Source organism: Microcebus murinus, chromosome 24, assembly GCF_040939455.1.
Source record: "Microcebus murinus isolate Inina chromosome 24, M.murinus_Inina_mat1.0, whole genome shotgun sequence".
Lineage (NCBI taxonomy): Eukaryota > Metazoa > Chordata > Mammalia > Primates > Cheirogaleidae > Microcebus > Microcebus murinus.
This window is the reverse complement of record NC_134127.1, coordinates 2,601,259-2,620,766: the sequence shown is the minus strand read 5'-3', so window position 1 is coordinate 2,620,766 and position 19,508 is coordinate 2,601,259. Positions and strand designations below refer to the sequence as shown.

The following is a 19,508-nucleotide window of genomic DNA, read 5'->3' as shown; positions in this document are numbered from 1 at the left end:
TGGCGGTCTCTCTCTCTCTCTCTCTCTTTCTCTGTCTGTGTGTGTATGTATGTATGTGTCTGTCTGTATGTGTCTGTCTGCGTGTGTGTATGTGTATTTGTTATTGGCTCATTGTATTTGGTGTGGAGTAAGTCTACAGACATGAATATCTTAACTAAAAAATGCATATGTTTTTCTAAATATAAGCAATTAATATAGTATTCATAATGCTAAAATTATTTTTTTCAAAATATACTCTTTATTTTTATTTTTAAAAAGTCATCCTATATTTTAAATTGATCATGGGGTTCTTGAATTTGTTAAGATACTAAATTCTTACTATTTAGAATAATACATTCTAAAGAATATGTTTATTTTTTAATGGACTGAAACTTTTATTAACTTGAGTGAAAAATACTGTTTCGTTTTTTAATTTTCTGACTTACTATATCATCTTTATCGATTTGCTTTATTTTAGGTGATTTATATCATTAAAATTGATGGAAAACCATGTACTCTGCATCTCAGAAAACAGTAAGATATAATTTTTCCTTTTAAGGAAAAAGGATGCCTTTTAGTTTAGATTTTACAGTTTTAAAGTTTTGTATATTATTTAAATTCAGGGATAAAATATAATGTAGACTTGCTTTATCAATCCATTTTTCAATTTAGGATCCATTACGTCTTAAATATTAATATTAGATCTATGAGGCTCATACATTTTAATTTTCCAGCTTGGTGTTTTCAGATTAAGAAATAAGCTACATATTTTTAAATTGCCAAATGAGTATAAGCCTTTGAACCCCAAAACTGCAAGTATGTCTGATGTGAAATGAAACAAAGTTACACATCAAGTGATTATTAGTGAGAAATTTGAACTACTGATATAATTTTTATGTTAGTTATATATGCATTTATTTTTAACAACTTTATTGAATACACTTTATAGATAAAATTCCCTAAAATGCGCAATAAAATAATTTTAATAAGTTTATACAGTGTTACAACCATCAGCTATAAATCAGTTTTAGAACATTCTTTCCCCACTAGGAACCCTCATGTCATTTCATAGTTAATATCTGTTCCCACCCACAGCTCTAGGCAACAATCTACCTGATTTTCATTTTCTCAACACTTCATAAAAATAAAATCAAACAGCCTCTTCTCTGACTGAATCTTTGAACATATATAACAACTACCCGTTGTCTACTCGAATCTATTTAGTTGAAAAAAGCTGGAGAAAATTATTCTGTCTTAATTCATTACTACTACCCTATTTAATGAAGGCCTACTAACCTCATGTTGGCCTTTCATGCCTCTACAACTCCACTAAAAGTGTTTTTTGATAAGCTCACCAATGGTCCTCTTGTTTTTGAATGCTGTTTGTTTTTTAGTCATTTTTTTTAACCAATTGGAAGCACTTGGCAAAAGTGATCAGCGTCTCCTCTATGAAAAATACTTTGTTTATTTAGCTTTTAGAATACTCCTGGTCCTGGTTTGACTCCTACCATTGTGGTTCTCCGGCTCCCCTCGCCCCCCCCCTCCCCGCCCCGTGCAGATGCCTCTTATTTCTTCAATATTAAGAGTAATCCATGGTGCTGTTGTTGAATCTTTTAATCACCTGGTTATTTCATGCAGTCTTATGGCTTTAAACACCATTGGTGTGTTGGCTGCTCCCAGATTTATATCTATCTCTACCTTATTCCTCTCCAATAAATGCCATATTCCTTTACCCAACTACTTGAGAATCAAGTGGTTACTAGAGTTCTTATAGGTAACATGTTCAAAATGAACTTCTGATCTTCTTCTCAAATTTATCTTTGTCATAATCATCTCAATAAATGGCAACTCTATCACTTTTCCAGAAAAAATAAAAAATAAAAACCCTGGAGTCATACTTGATATCTTTCTTTTGTTTTTTCCCATATCCAGTGGGTTATTAAATCCCATATATTCTCCCTTCGAAATCTATCCAGAATTTGACCACCGCCACGACTACTATCCTAGGTCAAACCACCATGCTGTCTGGCCTGGATGACCATAATAACCTTCTGTCGGGTCTTGCTACTTCTGCTTATTTGCCCTGCAGACTGCGCCCAACACAGCATTCAGTTGACTGTGTGAAAACATTTATGTGATACTGTCTTTGTCTGCTCAGACCTTCCAATGGCTTCACATCTCACTGGCACTATCTCCTGCTATCTCTCTTCATCACTCCACACTCCCTTCCAGTCTAATTTCCCCCTAAACTCGGTTCTGCCCCAAAGTTCTTGCATTTTGTATTAAATTTGTCTGGAATAACATTCTGTGAAAATCCATCTGTTCAGAGAACCTTTCTATGCCATCCAATCTATGTGCTGTCAACACTCCCCCAGACCTTATGTATTATCATCTAATGTGTGGTAGTTTATGCCTCTGACTCTCATGAAGACCAGGGAGTTTGTCTTTTGTTAAATGCTGAGTCCTGGCACCTAGAAGAGGATCTATCAGATATCAGACACTCAGTAAAGATTTGTAGAATAACATCATGCACAGAGGAGTCCCCAGATCTGTTCTGACGTTAAGAAAGCCTTAACTTCCTGACTCACCAATTCCATGAATTTCGGCTATTAGGCCACACTAAAATTATTCTCATTAAATCATGTTATTATGTGAATTACATATATTTAACATTTATCTTATATTAATGTATATATTCATATTAAAATTATGACACAAACCTTTTTAAAATTTTTTTTGTTTTTTTAGCTCATTCTTATCTCAGAACTTTTTAGTTTATACGTATGATGAAACTGGATCTTTGCATTCTGAGTCTTCATATTTTACGGTAAAGTCAGATGTCTTAGACATTTATTATCTTATATTTCTTTATTGAAATGGACATATCATTACCATTAAGATGTGTTTGTTCCATGTTGACAGTTTACTAAAAATGTTTTGTCCTGTATAACTCTGATCTGTTATGTGATTGATGAGAATATAAAAATGACATGGCTAGAGATGAAACCCAGTTACAGGAGAATACTCGTGGGCACCCAGATGGTACAAAGTAAAGACAGGTGTCAAAAACCTTTTCTTTTGAAAATTTGCATTAATAACTCTGTATGATTCATTATATTATTATTATTAAATATTTTACTGTTTTGAGTCTTGTGAAATGTTTGACAATACTTTTTTATTCATAAAGAATTTATATATTTGCCTTTCTATACTGTTTTTCAGAGGCCTTGCCATTATCAAGGATATGTTGTAGAATTTCCAAATTCATCTGTGACACTCAGTATATGTTCGGGTCTCAGGTAGTAGCATCTTATAGGATATTTCCATTTGAAGAACTTAGGATATACTTAAAATGAAACTTTGATGTTTGGAAAACACAATCTGGGAAGGTTTATGGGGTATCCAAATTTGAAAATTTCCTTTATAGTGGCCTTATTTTATTTATATTAATATTACTACCTGGACCCAAGTGCCCATTCAAATCAATTCAATCTGGGACCCCTAGTGGACACAGGGTCTATTCAGGAGACTGTGCAGAAAGGGGTGGCATTGTGGAAGGAAATGCTGGAACATCCCCTAAGTGCAATTGTTGCATTCTCTATCAGTTTTCTCACATAATTGTGAAAATGGTATAAATTAGTTATTTTAATATAATAGGCACATACAGTGTGCCGTCAGCTTAGTACCAGACATAAATCAACTAATTAAGAAGATCCCTTAGGGGTAAAGAACATGGATAAGTGATTTTTGTCATTGATAATGGGAGGCTTATGGTAAATTCATAAGAAGGTTCGTAAGGGCACAGGGGCTCTAACCTCCCTTTGGTTTTAGCTGCCTAATTTCCAGAATTTATCATGTCAACTGAGAAAATTGGCATTCTTTGAATGTGGTTTTTATAGATATCAACCTCTTTAGATACACACTCTACATACCTGCTTTCTCTTTTTCTAACCTCTGTAAAAACAGGGACTTTATTACTAGAATTCTCAAAAAAATATCTTGGTTCTTGGTAATTTTATCTTAATTAATGTATATTGAATGAATATTATTGCTACCTATAAATTACAACATACTCTTTACTACATTTTGCTCTTTAAAATGTGAGCAAATGTAAGGAAGATGTGGTTAATATACACTGAAAGAAAAAATATAGGAAAAGAAGGCGGCAGTGGGCTTAAAACATTCTTTACTATGGTTTCTAATTGTTCATGCCACTTCAGATTATAAGATTTTTATAATTATTATCTTCTAAATTTTTAGCGGATTTCTTCAGCTTGAAAATATCAGCTATGGAATTGAACCACTGGAATCCTCAGCAAGATTTGAGCACATAATTTATCAAGTGAAAAATGACAACATAAATGTATCAATGTTAGCAGAAAATTACACCAATATTTGGCAGAAAGACAAGCCTTTCAAAATTCATTTAAGCCCACAGGTAACTGTTATGATTCTAATGTTATGGCATACTAGGAAATTAACCTCTGTAGATTTTTTTTAATTATGAAAGAAATCTAGTTAACTGTTGAGCAGAAATATTAACTTTTATATATTTTAATATATCTTTAAGTAAAACATCTAAATTCCATCTAAAATATTTGAAAGATTATATAATATATTTCACATTTATTGTTTTTATTCAATGTTTATTTTCTATGGTTTTTTTAAACAACACACATATCATTGAAAAAGTTTAGAAATACAGAAAGAGAACAGAGTCACTGTTATATATGGTACCCTGGTAAAGTTACTTTTAAGATTTTGATATATACCTTTACATACTACCAGAATATATCTTTCTAAAATAGGCAATCATGGTTTATTACTCAACTCTCTTAATTTTCTGGTAGTCTGGATATAGAATTCTTGTTTGACAGTTTCCTTCTTTCAACACTTTGAATATTTCAATCCATCACCATCTGGCCTTTGTAGTTTCTGTTAAAAAATCTGCTATTAATATTACTGAGAATTCCTTGTATGTATTGAGTTATTTCAATGTTGTTTCCTTCAAAATTCTTTCTTTGCCTTTGACAGATTGCTTATAATGTGTCTGTGAGTGGATCTCTGTGTCTACCCTAATTGGAGTTCATAGCATTTTTTGAGTCTATAAATTGTGTTTTGAAGTCAAATTTGGAAAGATTTAGGTCATTCATTCTCTGAATATTTTTCCTGCACCTTTATCTCCCCCTTTCTTTCTGGTAGTCCTGTCACATATGTTTTGATACGCTTGAGAGTGTCCCATGGGTTTCTTTGGCTCTGAGCATTTTTCTCCATTCTTTTTTCTTTCTCTTCCTCGGATGATATAATCTCAGTTGGTCTATCATCAAATTCACTAATTCTTTCTTCTGCCTGCTCAAATCTGCCCCATGCCTCTTTAATGAATATCTAACTTGTTATTGTATCTTTTAATTCTAGAATTTCTATTTTTTGTCATTTTGTCCCTCTATTGATATTCTCTTTAGTGAGACATCATTACATTACTTTCCATTAGCTGTTTATATGTGGTGTCCTTTAACTCTTTGAAATTATTTAAAATAGGTAATTCAAAGTATTTTTCTATTAAGTTCAAAGTCTAGTCTTCATCTTGATGGTTTTATCCCTGTGCATAGGCCATACTCATCTGGTTCACCGCATGTCTCAGTTTTTTTTGAGAACTGAAAGTGGATATTCCAAATAGCATAATATAATGCTATAATTCTGGAAATCTAGTTCTACCTCCCTCTCCCGTTTTTTTCTTTTTTTCATTGTTGCTATTTGCTAGAGTTTTTGTTTGGTGACTTTTCTGAACTGGTTCTCTAAAGCCTGTTTTAGAGAACAGGCTCTTTGTTGGGTGTTGCCACTGAGGTCTGTCTGCTGTTATCTGAAGGATGAGGAGCTGGATGAGATGCCTTTCATTTGACTTCCTGCTTGCAGAGAGCCTCCATGTCAGCTGGAGGTGGGAGTTTAGGATCTTGTCAGGCCTTTCCTAAGCATGCACAGTGCCCTGGGCATGTGCTCATCCCTGCACATCTGTGTGGGTTTCTGGAGTCCCAGAAATTTGTCTTTGCTTTTTTTTCCTAGCCCCAGGTAGACAGCCCGTTCTCTGGGCTTTCCCTTTTAACCTTTGTGCTTAGTCCATTGTTTGCCCTACTGTTATTATTTAGCACATGTAAAGCTAAAAAAAAACATGGCTGTAATTATTTTTAACAAGTATCTTTGGGAAAAAGACACTTCATATTAGGTGAGGTCTGACTTAAGTCAAACACCAACAAGCTCGAAGCATGTCTTCTAGGAAGCACCATGCAGGTCAGATTATGACAGTCCTCTGAGAACAACATTTAGAAGATGCTCAGCCACATTCTGCTTTCTTCAGATGTTGCCAGTCTACTGGTATTCACCACAAATACAAGATAATAGTTTTCATGGCTGGGTGCAGTGGCTCACGCCTGTAATCCTAGCACTCTGGGAGGCTGAGGCAGGCGGATCGCTCGAGGTCAGGAGTTCGAGACCAGCCTGAGCAAGAGCGAGACCCCATCTCTACTATAAATAGAAAGAAATTAATTGGCCAACTAATATATATAGAAAAAATTAGCCGGGCATGGTGGTGCATGCCTGTAGTCCCAGCTACTCGGGAGGCTGAGACAGAAGGATCACTTGAGCCCAGGAGTTTGAGGTTGCTGTGAGCTAGGCTGACGCCACGGCACTCACTCTAGCCTGGGCAACAAAGCGAGACTCTGTCTCAAAAAAAAAAAAAAAAAAAAATTAGTTTTCAACTCATGGGGAAGGGAACTAGAGCAAACTCAAATCCCCCAAAGACTGCTATTTGTACCAAGATCTGTCATTTTTCTTGAATAAATGTTCCTCAGAATGATGCAAGGTTTCTGGTTAATATCAGAGTCATGAAAAAGTTGATTCTAACAATTTTTGCCAATTCTCTTGTTGGTTTTATGTAGGACAGAATTTACAGAGGTCCTCACTCTGATTTCCACTGATGTCAATCTATTTCATGAATTTTACATGGCTCATATATATAGTCCTTTAATATAATATGGTCTCTGATTTCTCTTGATATCCTCCATTGACCTGTGGTACCTTTAGAAGTATGCATATTTGGACATTATCTAACTATCTTTTTGGTATTGATTTTTAACTGAATTTCATCATGTTTTGGTAATATATTTGACATTGTACATTATTCAGTTGCATTGTGTAAGGTCCTACAGATGTCTATGAGGTCAATTTGTTTTCTTTAAAATTTCTGTTTTGGATATATTTTTTGGCAAGGAATTTGTAGTTTATGTCTGTTGTCACGGCATCTTCCTTATAAGAGATTTTTAAGCTTTGTTCTACAATTTTCATTTTTCAGTGATACATTTTTATTAATAATTTTATTAAAGTCATCCAAAATATGTTTAGCAAACTTTCACTATTTACTTTGACTGTCATTAATGTTGCCTAGAAGTAGGTGAGAAAATTGTGATAACAAATATCTCTCAGAGGCAAGCAGAGAGAACCCCTTTCTCTTTCTTCAATCCTTTCCAATTTCAGAGTAACTAACATCTTATTAATAACAAAATGTCAGTGTAATCGATAAAATAAAATATGATTTTTAAATACACATGGATAGGAACAGCCAACTCCTTTCTGTCTTGGATCAAAAGAGGTATTTGATGTTGAACTTATTATTTCTGATCTTGCATGTTGTGTGATCTTTTCCATGACAACCTTTAACAAATTAATTAAAGTTGCTTTAAATAAATTCCCTTTCTGATACTTCCACAACCTGTTCAAGGTACCAGCCTGATTTTCATGATTGCTTATGTCTTCCAAACTGTGTTTGTTCTCGTCTCCACGTATTTCCCTTCCTTGTTTGATTGAAAGCCAGACATTGCATATGGCAGTAACTACTAAATTATTAAGAGTTATGTTTTAGGCTTAGAGATGAGTTCATCTTTTCTTCTGCTAAGTCATTTGTTTGAAAGTTTATGTTGATCTAGTCAGAAGACAGGGCTGTGTGAAGTTTGTCATTGCTGGAGTCACTCAGTGTATCACAGGCTTCACATTTCTCTAGTGACAACTTGTGTTTATGGTGGGGGATAATTTGTTATAGGGATGCTTGTTTCTTTCTTGGCTTCGGGTTTCCTCGCTCGGCTTTGTCTTGTGTCTTTGCAAACAAAATTTCTCTCTTTTGGAACCCTCTTCTATCTCCATTGGTTTGTTATTGTTATTGTTGTTGTTGTTGTTGGAGACAGAGTCTCGCTTTGTTGCCCAGGCTAGAGTGAGTGCCATGGCGTTAGCCTAGCGCACAGTAACCTCAGACTCCTGGGCTCAAGCGATCCTCCTGCCTCAGCCTCCCGTAGCTGGGACTACAGGCATGCACCACTACACCCAGCTAATTTTTTCTATATATATTAGTTGGCCAATTAATTTCTTTCTATTTATAGTAGAGACGGGGGTCTCACTCTTGCTCAGGCTGGTTTCGAACTCCTGACCTCGAGCAATCCTCCCATCTGGGCCTCCCAGAGTGCTAGGATTACAGGCGTGAGCCACCGCACCCGGCCTATCGCCACTGTTATTTCTTCTTGACACCTTTTAGCAAGGGACATGGAGTTGGCATGGGGCAGAGAACAGGGGCATTTTCTGATTTTCCACTGACATTAGGCAGGTATTATGATGTGTGGTTTGGGATGTCCTGCTCACACGTGTCCCTACCCTTCTCCTCCAGACGTAATGCAGGGCCCAGCAGGTATTCCTTCCCAGCTCTACAGAGGGCCCAGGGCCCAGCAGGTATTCCTTCCCAGCTCTACAGAGGGCCCAGGGCCCAGCAGGTATTCCTTCCCAGCTTTCTGTCCCTTTCCCAGGGGTAAGGGGTTTCTCCTGTGCCTTTCAGCTGCAAGTCTCTTTGCCCTTTTCACTGAAGATTAAGCCTTTTGTATCATGAATGAGTTAGAAGAAGTGGGTTTAGGCAGTTTATGCAGTTTATGGATTCAATAAAAATCATTGGTATGCATTTGTCCACCTTTCTCCCTGCTGTACATGTAGAAAAAAATGCTTTTTCTAGTTTTCCATATTGGTGATCTGAAACCAAAAACCAGAGAGGACTGCTTTTTTTTTCTTTTCTCCAGTAAATAGTTTTGGCAGCAGGGAGCTAAAAATTAAAGTGATTAATAAAAAATTACTATTATAATGTAATTGCTCAAGAAATTTGAGGATGGCTGTGTACACGTCTGAAAATATTTACTGTCCACTGTAGAAATCAGCATCATATACCTGACTATCTGAAAACCAGCAATTACAAATATGCCAAGGAAGCATCTGTATCTATTTTACATTAAAAAAAAATGTTTTTTGTAAATGCTATGCCTAAAGATGATACTTGAATTTGTATAGATCCAGGTTTTTTTACATATCACTCTTTCAGTCATGACTTGTTATGTATTATCAGATATTGATTTTCTAATATTTTACTCATATTCAAATTCAATCTTACATGTACAAAGACTGAAGCCATAGCTCTTAATTCAATCCACAAATAGAAATAGCTAAAATTTCTTTCAGAATAGCTGAAAACAAAATTAACAGTTAAAGAATATCAATTTTATGTGACTGTTATTAGATACCTTAAATATAGAATTAATTTAAATGATAATTTAGATGTCTCATCCAACCCACAGAATCAAAATAACTTCAAGCTTTTGAGGGCTATGGATCTGGACAGCACAAGGAAGACACACTCTCCCTATTTCCCCCAGAAAGTCTACCTTAAAAATCCTAGACATTGCATATGAGACAAACTTAAGAACACTACTAAGTTGGACAGAACAAAGCAGGCAAGCTAGTGACCAATATGCACAAGGAACAATATGGCAGTTAGTTAGTTCTATGTTTTTTTGTTGTTTTTTTTCCACCTCCTATGCACTGGACTGGGCACAGAAGCAGCACATGATTTGAAAATGCCAATTGGTGGAGACAAAATGTCCCAAGAAAAAAGTGCTCTTTACAGTGAAAGTTCTGGGAAAGGGACAGTATACAAAACACAAACTTTTAAACAATAATCATTAAACTCTTGTAAACAAGGAAGGAAAAATGATGTTCCTTTAGTCACTTCTTTCAGCAAAGGCCAAGTGAGGAGCCAAGCCTTATACTCTCAGAGAGAGGTAAAGACAAACCCACTTATCTATGCTCAGATAGTATCATAGAAGGTCAAATGAACAGCTGTACCTTCATTGAAGTTGAAAGTGACAATACCTCTTAGCCTGATGTGTGTGTGAAGGCCTGAGCTTCAACCCCAGCCTTCCACCTCCAACTCCACCTCCACCCTCACCCTCTACCCTCATCCTCCACGCTCCACCTCCACCTCCACTTCCACCCTCCACCCTCACCCTCTACCCTCATCCTCCATGCTCCACCTCCACCTCCACTTCCACCCTCGACCCTCACCCTCACCCTCCACCTCCACCTCCACTTCCACCCTCCACCTCCACCCTCCACCATCCACCCTCACCCTCCACGCTCCACCCTCCACCTCCACTTCCACCCTCCACCCTCACCCTCTACCCTCATCCTCCATGCTCCACCTCCACCTCCACTTCCACCCTCCACCTCCACCCTCCACCATCCACCCTCACCCTCCACGCTCCACCCTCCACCTCCACTTCCACCCTCCACCTCCACCCTCCACCTCCACCCTCCACCTCCACCCTCCACCTCCACTCTCCACCCTCCACCTCCACCTCCACTTCCACCCTCCACCTCCACCCTCCACCTCCACCCTCCACCTCCACTCTCCACCCTCCACCTCCACCTCCACTTCCACCCTCACCCTCCACCTCCACCTCCACCTCCACCCTCCATCATCCACCTCCACCCTCCATCTCCACCCTCCATCTCCACCCTCCACCCTCCATCTCCACCCTCTACCCTCCATCTCCACCCTCCATCCTCCACCTCCACCCTCCATCCTCCACCTCCACCCTGCACCTCCACCTCCACCCTCCACCCTCCACCTCCACTTTCACTTCCACCCTCCACCTCCACTTCCACTTCTACCCTCCATCCTCCACCTCCACCTCCACCCTCCACCTCCACCCTCCACCTCCACCCTCCACTCTCCACCATCCACCTCCACCTCCACTTCCACCCTCTACCTCCACCTCCACCTCCACTTCCACCCTCCACCCTCCACCTCCACTTCCACCCCCCACCTCCACCTCCACTCTCCACCATCCACCTCCACCTTCCACTTCCACCCTCCACCCTCTACCTCCACCTCTACTCTCCACCATCCACCTCCACCTCCACCCTCCACCTCCACCTCCACCTCCATCTCCACCCTCCAACTCCACCTCTACTTCCACCCTCCATCCTCCACCTCCACTCTCCATCCTCCACCTCCACCCTGCACCTCCACCTCCACCCTCCACCTCCACTTTCACTTCCACCCTCCACCTCCACTTCCACTTCTACCCTCCATCCTCCACCTCCACCTCTACCCTCCACCTCCACCCTCCACCTCCACCTCCACTCTCCACCATCCACCTCCACCTCCACTTCCACCCTCTACCTCCACCTCCACCTCCACTTCCACCCTCCACCCTCCACCTCCACTTCCACCCCCCACCTCCACCTCCACTCTCCACCATCCACCTCCACCTCCACTTCCACCCTCTACCTCCACCTCCACCTCCACTTCCACCCTCCACCCTCCACCTCCACTTCCACCCCCCACCTCCACCTCCACTCTCCACCATCCACCTCCACCTTCCACTTCCACCCTCCACCCTCTACCTCCACCTCTACTCTCCACCATCCACCTCCACCTCCACCCTCCACCTCCACCTCCACCTCCATCTCCACCCTCCAACTCCACCTCTACTTCCACCCTCCATCCTCCACCTCCACTCTCCATCCTCCACCTCCACCCTGCACCTCCACCTCCATCCTCCACCTCCACTTTCACTTCCACCCTCCACCTCCACTTCCACTTCTACCCTCCATCCTCCACCTCCACCTCCACCCTCCACCTCCACCCTCCACCTCCACCTCCACTCTCCACCATCCACCTCCACCTCCACTTCCACCCTCTACCTCCACCTCCACCTCCACTTCCACCCTCCACCCTCCACCTCCACTTCCACCCCCCACCTCCACCTCCACTCTCCACCATCCACCTCCACCTTCCACTTCCACCCTCCACCCTCTACCTCCACCTCTACTCTCCACCATCCACCTCCACCTCCACCCTCCACCTCCACCTCCACCTCCATCTCCACCCTCCAACTCCACCTCTACTTCCACCCTCCATCCTCCACCTCCACTCTCCACCTACACCTACACCCTCCACCTACACCATCCACCTACACCCTGCACCTCCACCTCCACTTGCCACCCTCCACTCTTCACCTCCACCTCTACTCTCCACCCTCCACCCTCCACATCCACCTCCACCCTGCACCTCTGCCTCCACCCTGCACCTTCACCTTCATTTCCACCTTCATCCTCTACCTCCATCTCCACCCTCCACTTACACCTCCTGTGAGGAAGCTCTCCCACTTCCTGCTGGGGCATTGTCACAGGAACATGAGTGGAAGCCTGGATGTTTGCTACCTCCTAATGATAACAAGCCCCACTTCCAAGAAGTGCCATAGTAATCAGATCAGGAGAAGACATAGGCACAAGCCCTTTCCAAACACAGATGATATCAGCAGAGGCTTGGCTTGTCAATGGAGGCTGAGTTGGGAAACTGAACTTCTACCACCATCTAATAGTAATGAGGCAACTACCAGCCAGCTTCACCAGTGTTTTACTCCTGCCAAGCAGTGTTTAAATATGACTCAGAGACTCATAATACTCAGCATGTCCAGGATACAATTAAAAATTCTTGTTACACCAAGAATCAGGAAAATCTCAACTTGAATAAAAGAAGACAATTAACATATGCCAATACTGATATGACATAAATGTTGAAATATTTGACAAGTATTTAAGATAGTTACAAAATGTGTCAGCATGTGTCGAAATGTTTCAAAATGGGTTCATTATGAACATACTTGAAATAATTGGAAAAAAAGAAAGCTTCAGCATATAGTAAGAAAATATAAATAATTATAATATTGTCTGATGTGATTCTCAATGTGCATAAAGGGAATATGTAACAACTGTTAGATATTAAACAAATGTTTAAAACTATATCATAAAGAAAGGGTAAAGGTTGTTTAAAGGCAGGAGAGTAACTTTTCTACATCTTATTCAAATTGGTAAATTGTCAATCCCAGTAGACTGTAATAAATTAGGTATAATACCTAAGGCCATCATTTGAAAAACTCCATGTAAAGACATATACTCAAAAATCCATTATGGATAAATGAATATTGACTCTCAAAAATTTTCAAGTATAACACCATAGGAAAAAAATAGACAAGTTTAAACCAGAGTGAAAAAAGAGAAAAAAGTAATGACATGGCAGATTAGAGCCCTAACATATCAATAATTACATTAAATACAACTAGACTAAATACACCAATTACCAAGATATGATTGGCAAAGTGGATTTAAAAAAATAATTCAAATACCATCTATAGGAAATTGTTTTCAATATAAGGAAGCACATAGGTTAAAAGAAAAAGATGCAAATATAAACGGGAGCTGTCAGGAAAGTGTCCAGCCACGTAATATGAAAATTGCATATTAACAATGGCTAGATTCTTTCCAGACAGCCCTTGTATTCTATTGAAAACAATGTACTTCTAACTAACAGGTTGGTCAAAAAGAAAGTTTTAAGGAAAACAAAAAACTTGTACTCAACAAAGTAAAAGTGAAAATAGAATAGGTAAACATTTATGGGAAATAGTTAAAGCCTTGGTAAGAGGACAATTTATAGCATTAAATGCTTATATCAGAAAATAAGAGAAATCTCTAAGCAATAGTTGACTTCTCATTTCAAGATATTAGAAAGAAATAGCAAAATGAATTCAAAACAAGCAGAAGCAAAAAAACAAGCTAATAAAGATTTAGCAAACATCAGTGAATTTAAAATCAAAATAGAGAAAAATCAATGGGAAAAAATGGGTCTTTGAAAATACCAATAAGATGTATAAACCTGTAACAAGACTAGCGAAGAAAAAATGGGAGAAGAAACAAGTAAATTATTAATATAAAGAATTAAATGGAGATATCACTGTGGACATAAAAATATAACCAAGGAATATTACAAACAACTTTAGGTACATAAATTTGACAATGTAGATGAAATGGGCCAGTATCTTGAAAATGACAGACTACCAAAACTCAACCAACAGTAAAGAAACAACTTGAATAGTCCTGTAACAATTAAAAGATTGAATTTTTTAATTAGAAAACTCAAATACAATCTCTCTGGTCTAGATGGTTTTGTATTAAATTTCTAATAAATATTAAGAGAAGAAATAATGTCACTTCTATATAATTTCTCCAGACAATTGAAGAGGAATGAACACAATTTTGTGAGGACAGTATCACCCTGATACTAGAATAAGATACAGACTGTGCAAAGCAGACAAACTACAGATCAATACATCACTTGAATATAGATGCAAAAATTCTAAACAAAATATTCTCAAAAATTATTCAGCAATTTATAAAAAGACTGTACATAATGAACTAGTGATGTTTATTCCAGAACTGGAAGTCTGGTTCACTATTTGAAATCAACCAAAATAATCCACCACATTACTAGGTTAAAGAAGAAAACTCACATGTTCTTTTCTGTTGATTTGGCAAAAGAGCAGGACAAAATTCAACATGCATTCAGGATACATACTCCCAGCAATGCTGAGACAAGTTTTTTCTATTTGATAAATGCCATTTACAAAAACCTACAGCAAATTTAATACTTAAAATGAAAGGCTGAGTGGTTTCCTCTTAAAATTTGGTACAAGGCAAGGATGTCCACTCTCTCCAACCTTATTTAACATAGGACTGGATTCTTAGGCAAGACATTAAGGAAATACAAGGAAATTAAAAGTACATGGATCAGAAAGGAATATATAAAAATGCCCCTCTTTGTAGATGATGTAATTGTCTCTGTAAAAATCACAAAGATTATAAAAAATGTTCTAGAACTAATAAGTGAAATCAGTAAAGTCACAAAATACTAGATCAACATACTAAAATCCACTGTACTTCAATAAACTAGCAATGAATATGTAGAAACTGTAAATAAAAATTAAAATATTTATAAGCACTGAAAAATGAAAAATGTAAATATCTAGCAAAACATGTTCAGGCTTTACATATTGAAAACTAAAAATACTGATGCAATAAATCAAATAAGATATAAACAGAGACAGATAACATGTTCATGGATTGGGAAACTCAGCATAAGAAACATTTCATAGTTTTAAAATTGATATATCGCTTACACATAACTCCTACAAAATCCCAGCAAGAAATTTTGTAGCTATATATAACATTGTTCCGGAAGCTATATGGAAAGTCAAAGGAAATAAAATAGCTAAAATATAGAGGAGGTAGATCAAGACAGCAGAGTAGGTCTCTTCAGCAATTTACCCTCACTAAAACATCTGTTTGAATAGCTATTTATGCATAAAACTACCTTCACAAGAGCTAAAGTAACCTGAACATGCAAGTCATAAGCCCCTTAGGACTGCAGAAATAAGTAAAACTACCAGTAGGCAGTAAGGGTTATCAGTTATCTGTGACCACAATGTCCCTTCCCCCGTCGTACACATGTAGAAAGTACCCTTGGACACTACACTGAAATGAGTAAGCTGGAGATGGGCATTCAGCTTCCATACCATTCTGGGTCTCTCTACAGGTGACTTGCCCCTGAATTGTCCCACAGTGAACACCACAAGCATCGGTGGGGCTTAACCAACTGAGGCCAGATAGAGACAGAAAGGGCTAATACAGTCAGTGCATGAAACTAGGAAGTGGCTCATTACTGCTGGAGGAGGTGTCACAGCAAAGAGGCTATTTATAGGCACCACACTGCAAGAAGCACACTTTATAGATCCTCTGAACTTGAGAACCCAGCTGACGCTCATTTATAAGGCCTGGCTGCTCCTTGTGGATCTCCCATGTGCCCATTCAGTTTAGACTTTACACATCATTAGGTGTGTACTTATCCTGGACTTATGGCACCCTCTAGTGCTGAAATATATCACAACAGTCAGTCCACTCGGAATTTCTACATAAGCCCACTGAAAGAAAAGTCACAACCAAACCCAGAGTTCAAAGACTATAATAAATACTTAATTGGCCAATGTATAGACAGACATAAATGTCTATAAGGAATAAGACTAGCATAGGAAATATGGCCTTACTAAAGTGATAAAACAAGGTGCCAGCAACTGATCCAATGACATGAAGACAAGCAATCTGGCAGACAAAGAATTCAAAATAGCTGTTTTAAGAAAACTCAGAAAAATTTTAAAAAGGCAGAGGAAAAATTTAAAAAATTGTTGGAAAAAATTAACAGAGAAATTAAAATTTAAAAAAATCAAAAATCCTGGAGCTGAAAGTACAATAAATAAAGTGGAAAAGGCAATATAGGGCATCAACAGCAGAATTGAGTAAGCAGAAGGAAGAATCAGTGATCTCAATGATAGGCTATTGGAAATTACACAGAGGAGAAAAAAAGAAAAATGAGAATAAACAAGGAAAACTTATGGGATCTGTGGAACACCATCAATAGAAAAAATATACATATTGTTTGCATTCAAGAAAGACTAGGCAATGAAAAAGGGATAGAGAGCTTATTGAAAGAAGTAATAAGAGCAAAGTTTCCAAACCCAGAAAAAGATACATATTTCCAGGTACAGGAAGGTCAAAGCTCACTAATCAGATTCAAACCAAATAAAGCAATCCCAAGACATACCATAATCAAACTCTAAAAGGTCAATACAAACTGAGGATCCTGATAGCAGCAAGATAAAAGAATCAAGTAACACATAAGAGAATTCCACTATGCCTGGCAGTAGATTTTTCAGAAGCCATATAGGCCAAGAGAGAGATGGCTGATATACTCAAAGTGCTGAAAGAAGAAAACTACCTGTCTAGAATAGTGCACCCAGCAAAGTTATTCTTTAGAAATGAAATAGAGATAAAGAAAGTCCCAGGCAAGCAAAAGCTGAGGTAATTAATTGCAACCAAACCTGCATTGTAAAATACGCTAAAAGGAGTTCTTCAGCTGAAAGAAAATGATGCTAAAGTGTACCGTGAAAACATCTGAAGATATAAAACTCACAGTTAAAAGTAAGAATACAGACAAATTTAGAATACTCTAACATAGTAATTGTGAGACATAAACCACTTACATCCTTAGTAGGAAGGTTAAAAGGCAAAACAAATAAAAGTAAAAACAATTACAATAATCTGTAAGGGATATGCAATTTAAAAAGTTGTAAATTCTGACATCCAAAATGTAAAATATGGGGGAGTAATGGCATTAAAGAGTAGTGGATTTTTTACCTTATTTTGTGATCAAAATTAGTCTGGTATCTGTTTAAAATAAACTATTACAACTATAAGATGGTTATTTGTAAGTCCCTAGAAAACCAAAGAGCAGAAACCTTTAACTGATTCACTAAAAGTAGAAAGCAAGAAATCAAAACATACTGATAGAGAAAAATCACTTAACCTTCAAAAGATCATAAGAAATGAAAAAATTAAAAAAAAAATTCTACAAAATGGCAAGAAAACAAATAACAATACAGCGGTACAAACTCCTTACCTATCAATGATTACCTTGAATCTAAGTGAATTATATTTTCCACTTAAAATACATAGAGTGAATGAATTTTATTTTTTAAAGACCCAACATTATACTGTCTACAAAGACTCAGTTCACCTGTAAGAACACATATAAACTGCAAAGGGAAACCAAAAGAGAGCAGGAATAGGTATACTTAGAGAAAATACTGTTTTCTTTCAAGGCAAAAACAGTTCAAGGAGACAGATAAGTTCACTGTGTAATGATAATGTTACAGGTGGATAGCAAGAGTAAATTCTGACATGATATTGCACAATATTGTGACTTCAGCTAACAATAATGCATTGCATATTTTAAGTAGCTAGAGAAAATGTTGAATGTTCTCACAACAACAAAATGATAAATATGTAAGGTGATGGATATGCTAATAACTATCATTTGATCATTTCACAATGTATACATGTGTCAAAACATTATATTTTACCCTAGAAATATGTATAATTATTATGTATCAATATAAAAGCTGGTTACTTAATTATGACAAATACACCAATCTAATGTAAGATGCTAATAATAGGGAAAATTGGGTATAGGTATATGGAAACTCTGTGCTATTCTTACAACTTTTCTGAGAAAATAAAATAGCTAAAATAATTTTGAAAAGCATACTGAAGTAGGACTGATTGCTCTACTGGATTTTAGGATGCACTATATATAATATTCAAGACTGTGTGGTATTGATAAAGGGATGGACACACACATTCATCAATGGGTCTAAGTGGAGAACTCAGAAAAGGCCCACACAGATAAACCCAAGTGATTATTTTCAATGGTATGAAAGCAATTCAATGAAAAAAGGATAGTCTTTTAAATAAGTGACACTGGGACACTTGAATATACTGTGGAAATAAGATGAGCTTCAACTTGAATCTCATACCATGCACAAAAATGAACTCAAAATATTTAAATATCAACTGTTTATACTCTAAGAGTTTTAAAATAAACATAGACAATGATTTAGGACCTAGGGTTTGGCATAAAATTCTTAGATATAACACCAAAAGCATTATTCAGAAAAGAAAAAAAAAGATGAATTGTACTCTTGTAAAATTAAAGTGTTTTGGTGTGCAAAAGACCTGGTAACAATAATGAAAAGACAAGGTACTGACAGGGAGAATATGGCTGAGGACTAATATCTGGACTCTATAAATAACTCTCAAAAGTCAACATTAAAAAAACAAAACAATTAAAAAATAGGCAAAATCTTAATAGGCATTTTACAGAAGAGGATATAGACATGGAAAAAACAAAGCAAAACCAGAGTTAAAAACATATGAAAATATGTACATCATAACTAACCTTTAGAAAAATGTAAATTAAGACCATTATCATATATTATTACATATTTATTAGAACAGCTGACATTTTTTTAAATATTATATCAAATGCCAGTAAAAATGTAGAAAAACTGGATCTTTCATGCATTGCTGGTGGAAATGAAAATGGTATAGCCACTGCAGAAAATATTTTCTTAAACCAGGCTATTCCATGACAAAGTCAATCTTTGCACTCTCTTTACTCTTATATTTGGTGATCAGTACAGTATGATAGAACTATAGCTCATGTAAAGATCACCAGTAAAGTGCTCAGTGATGAGGTAATAACTTGATGATTTGTAAGTACCTGTTTTGGCACAGTCAAGAATTTTTGTACCACATCAAATGGGGTACAAGGCCTATGCTCTGGAGCTTTCGAATTATTTCTGCTATTTTGCATTCTGTTCTTCCCTGTGCACCCATGTGATTAATAGGCAAATCACACTATTTACTGAATTCCTGTG

General features: G+C 37.5%; 1 protein-coding gene across 2 annotated transcripts in view; it reads left to right on the top strand.

Moving 5' to 3' along the window:
* LOC105878171 (disintegrin and metalloproteinase domain-containing protein 18) overlaps positions 1–19,508 on the top strand; it is a 101,541-nt gene that overhangs the window by 18,143 nt on the left and 63,890 nt on the right. For both annotated transcript variants that reach the window (XM_012777442.3, XM_012777440.3), the window contains exons 3-6: positions 458–513; positions 2,728–2,806; positions 3,202–3,278; positions 4,240–4,417. In XM_012777442.3, the coding sequence (XP_012632896.1) occupies positions 458–513; positions 2,728–2,806; positions 3,202–3,278; positions 4,240–4,417 (390 nt within the window). The remainder of the gene's footprint in view (positions 1–457; positions 514–2,727; positions 2,807–3,201; positions 3,279–4,239; positions 4,418–19,508) is intronic.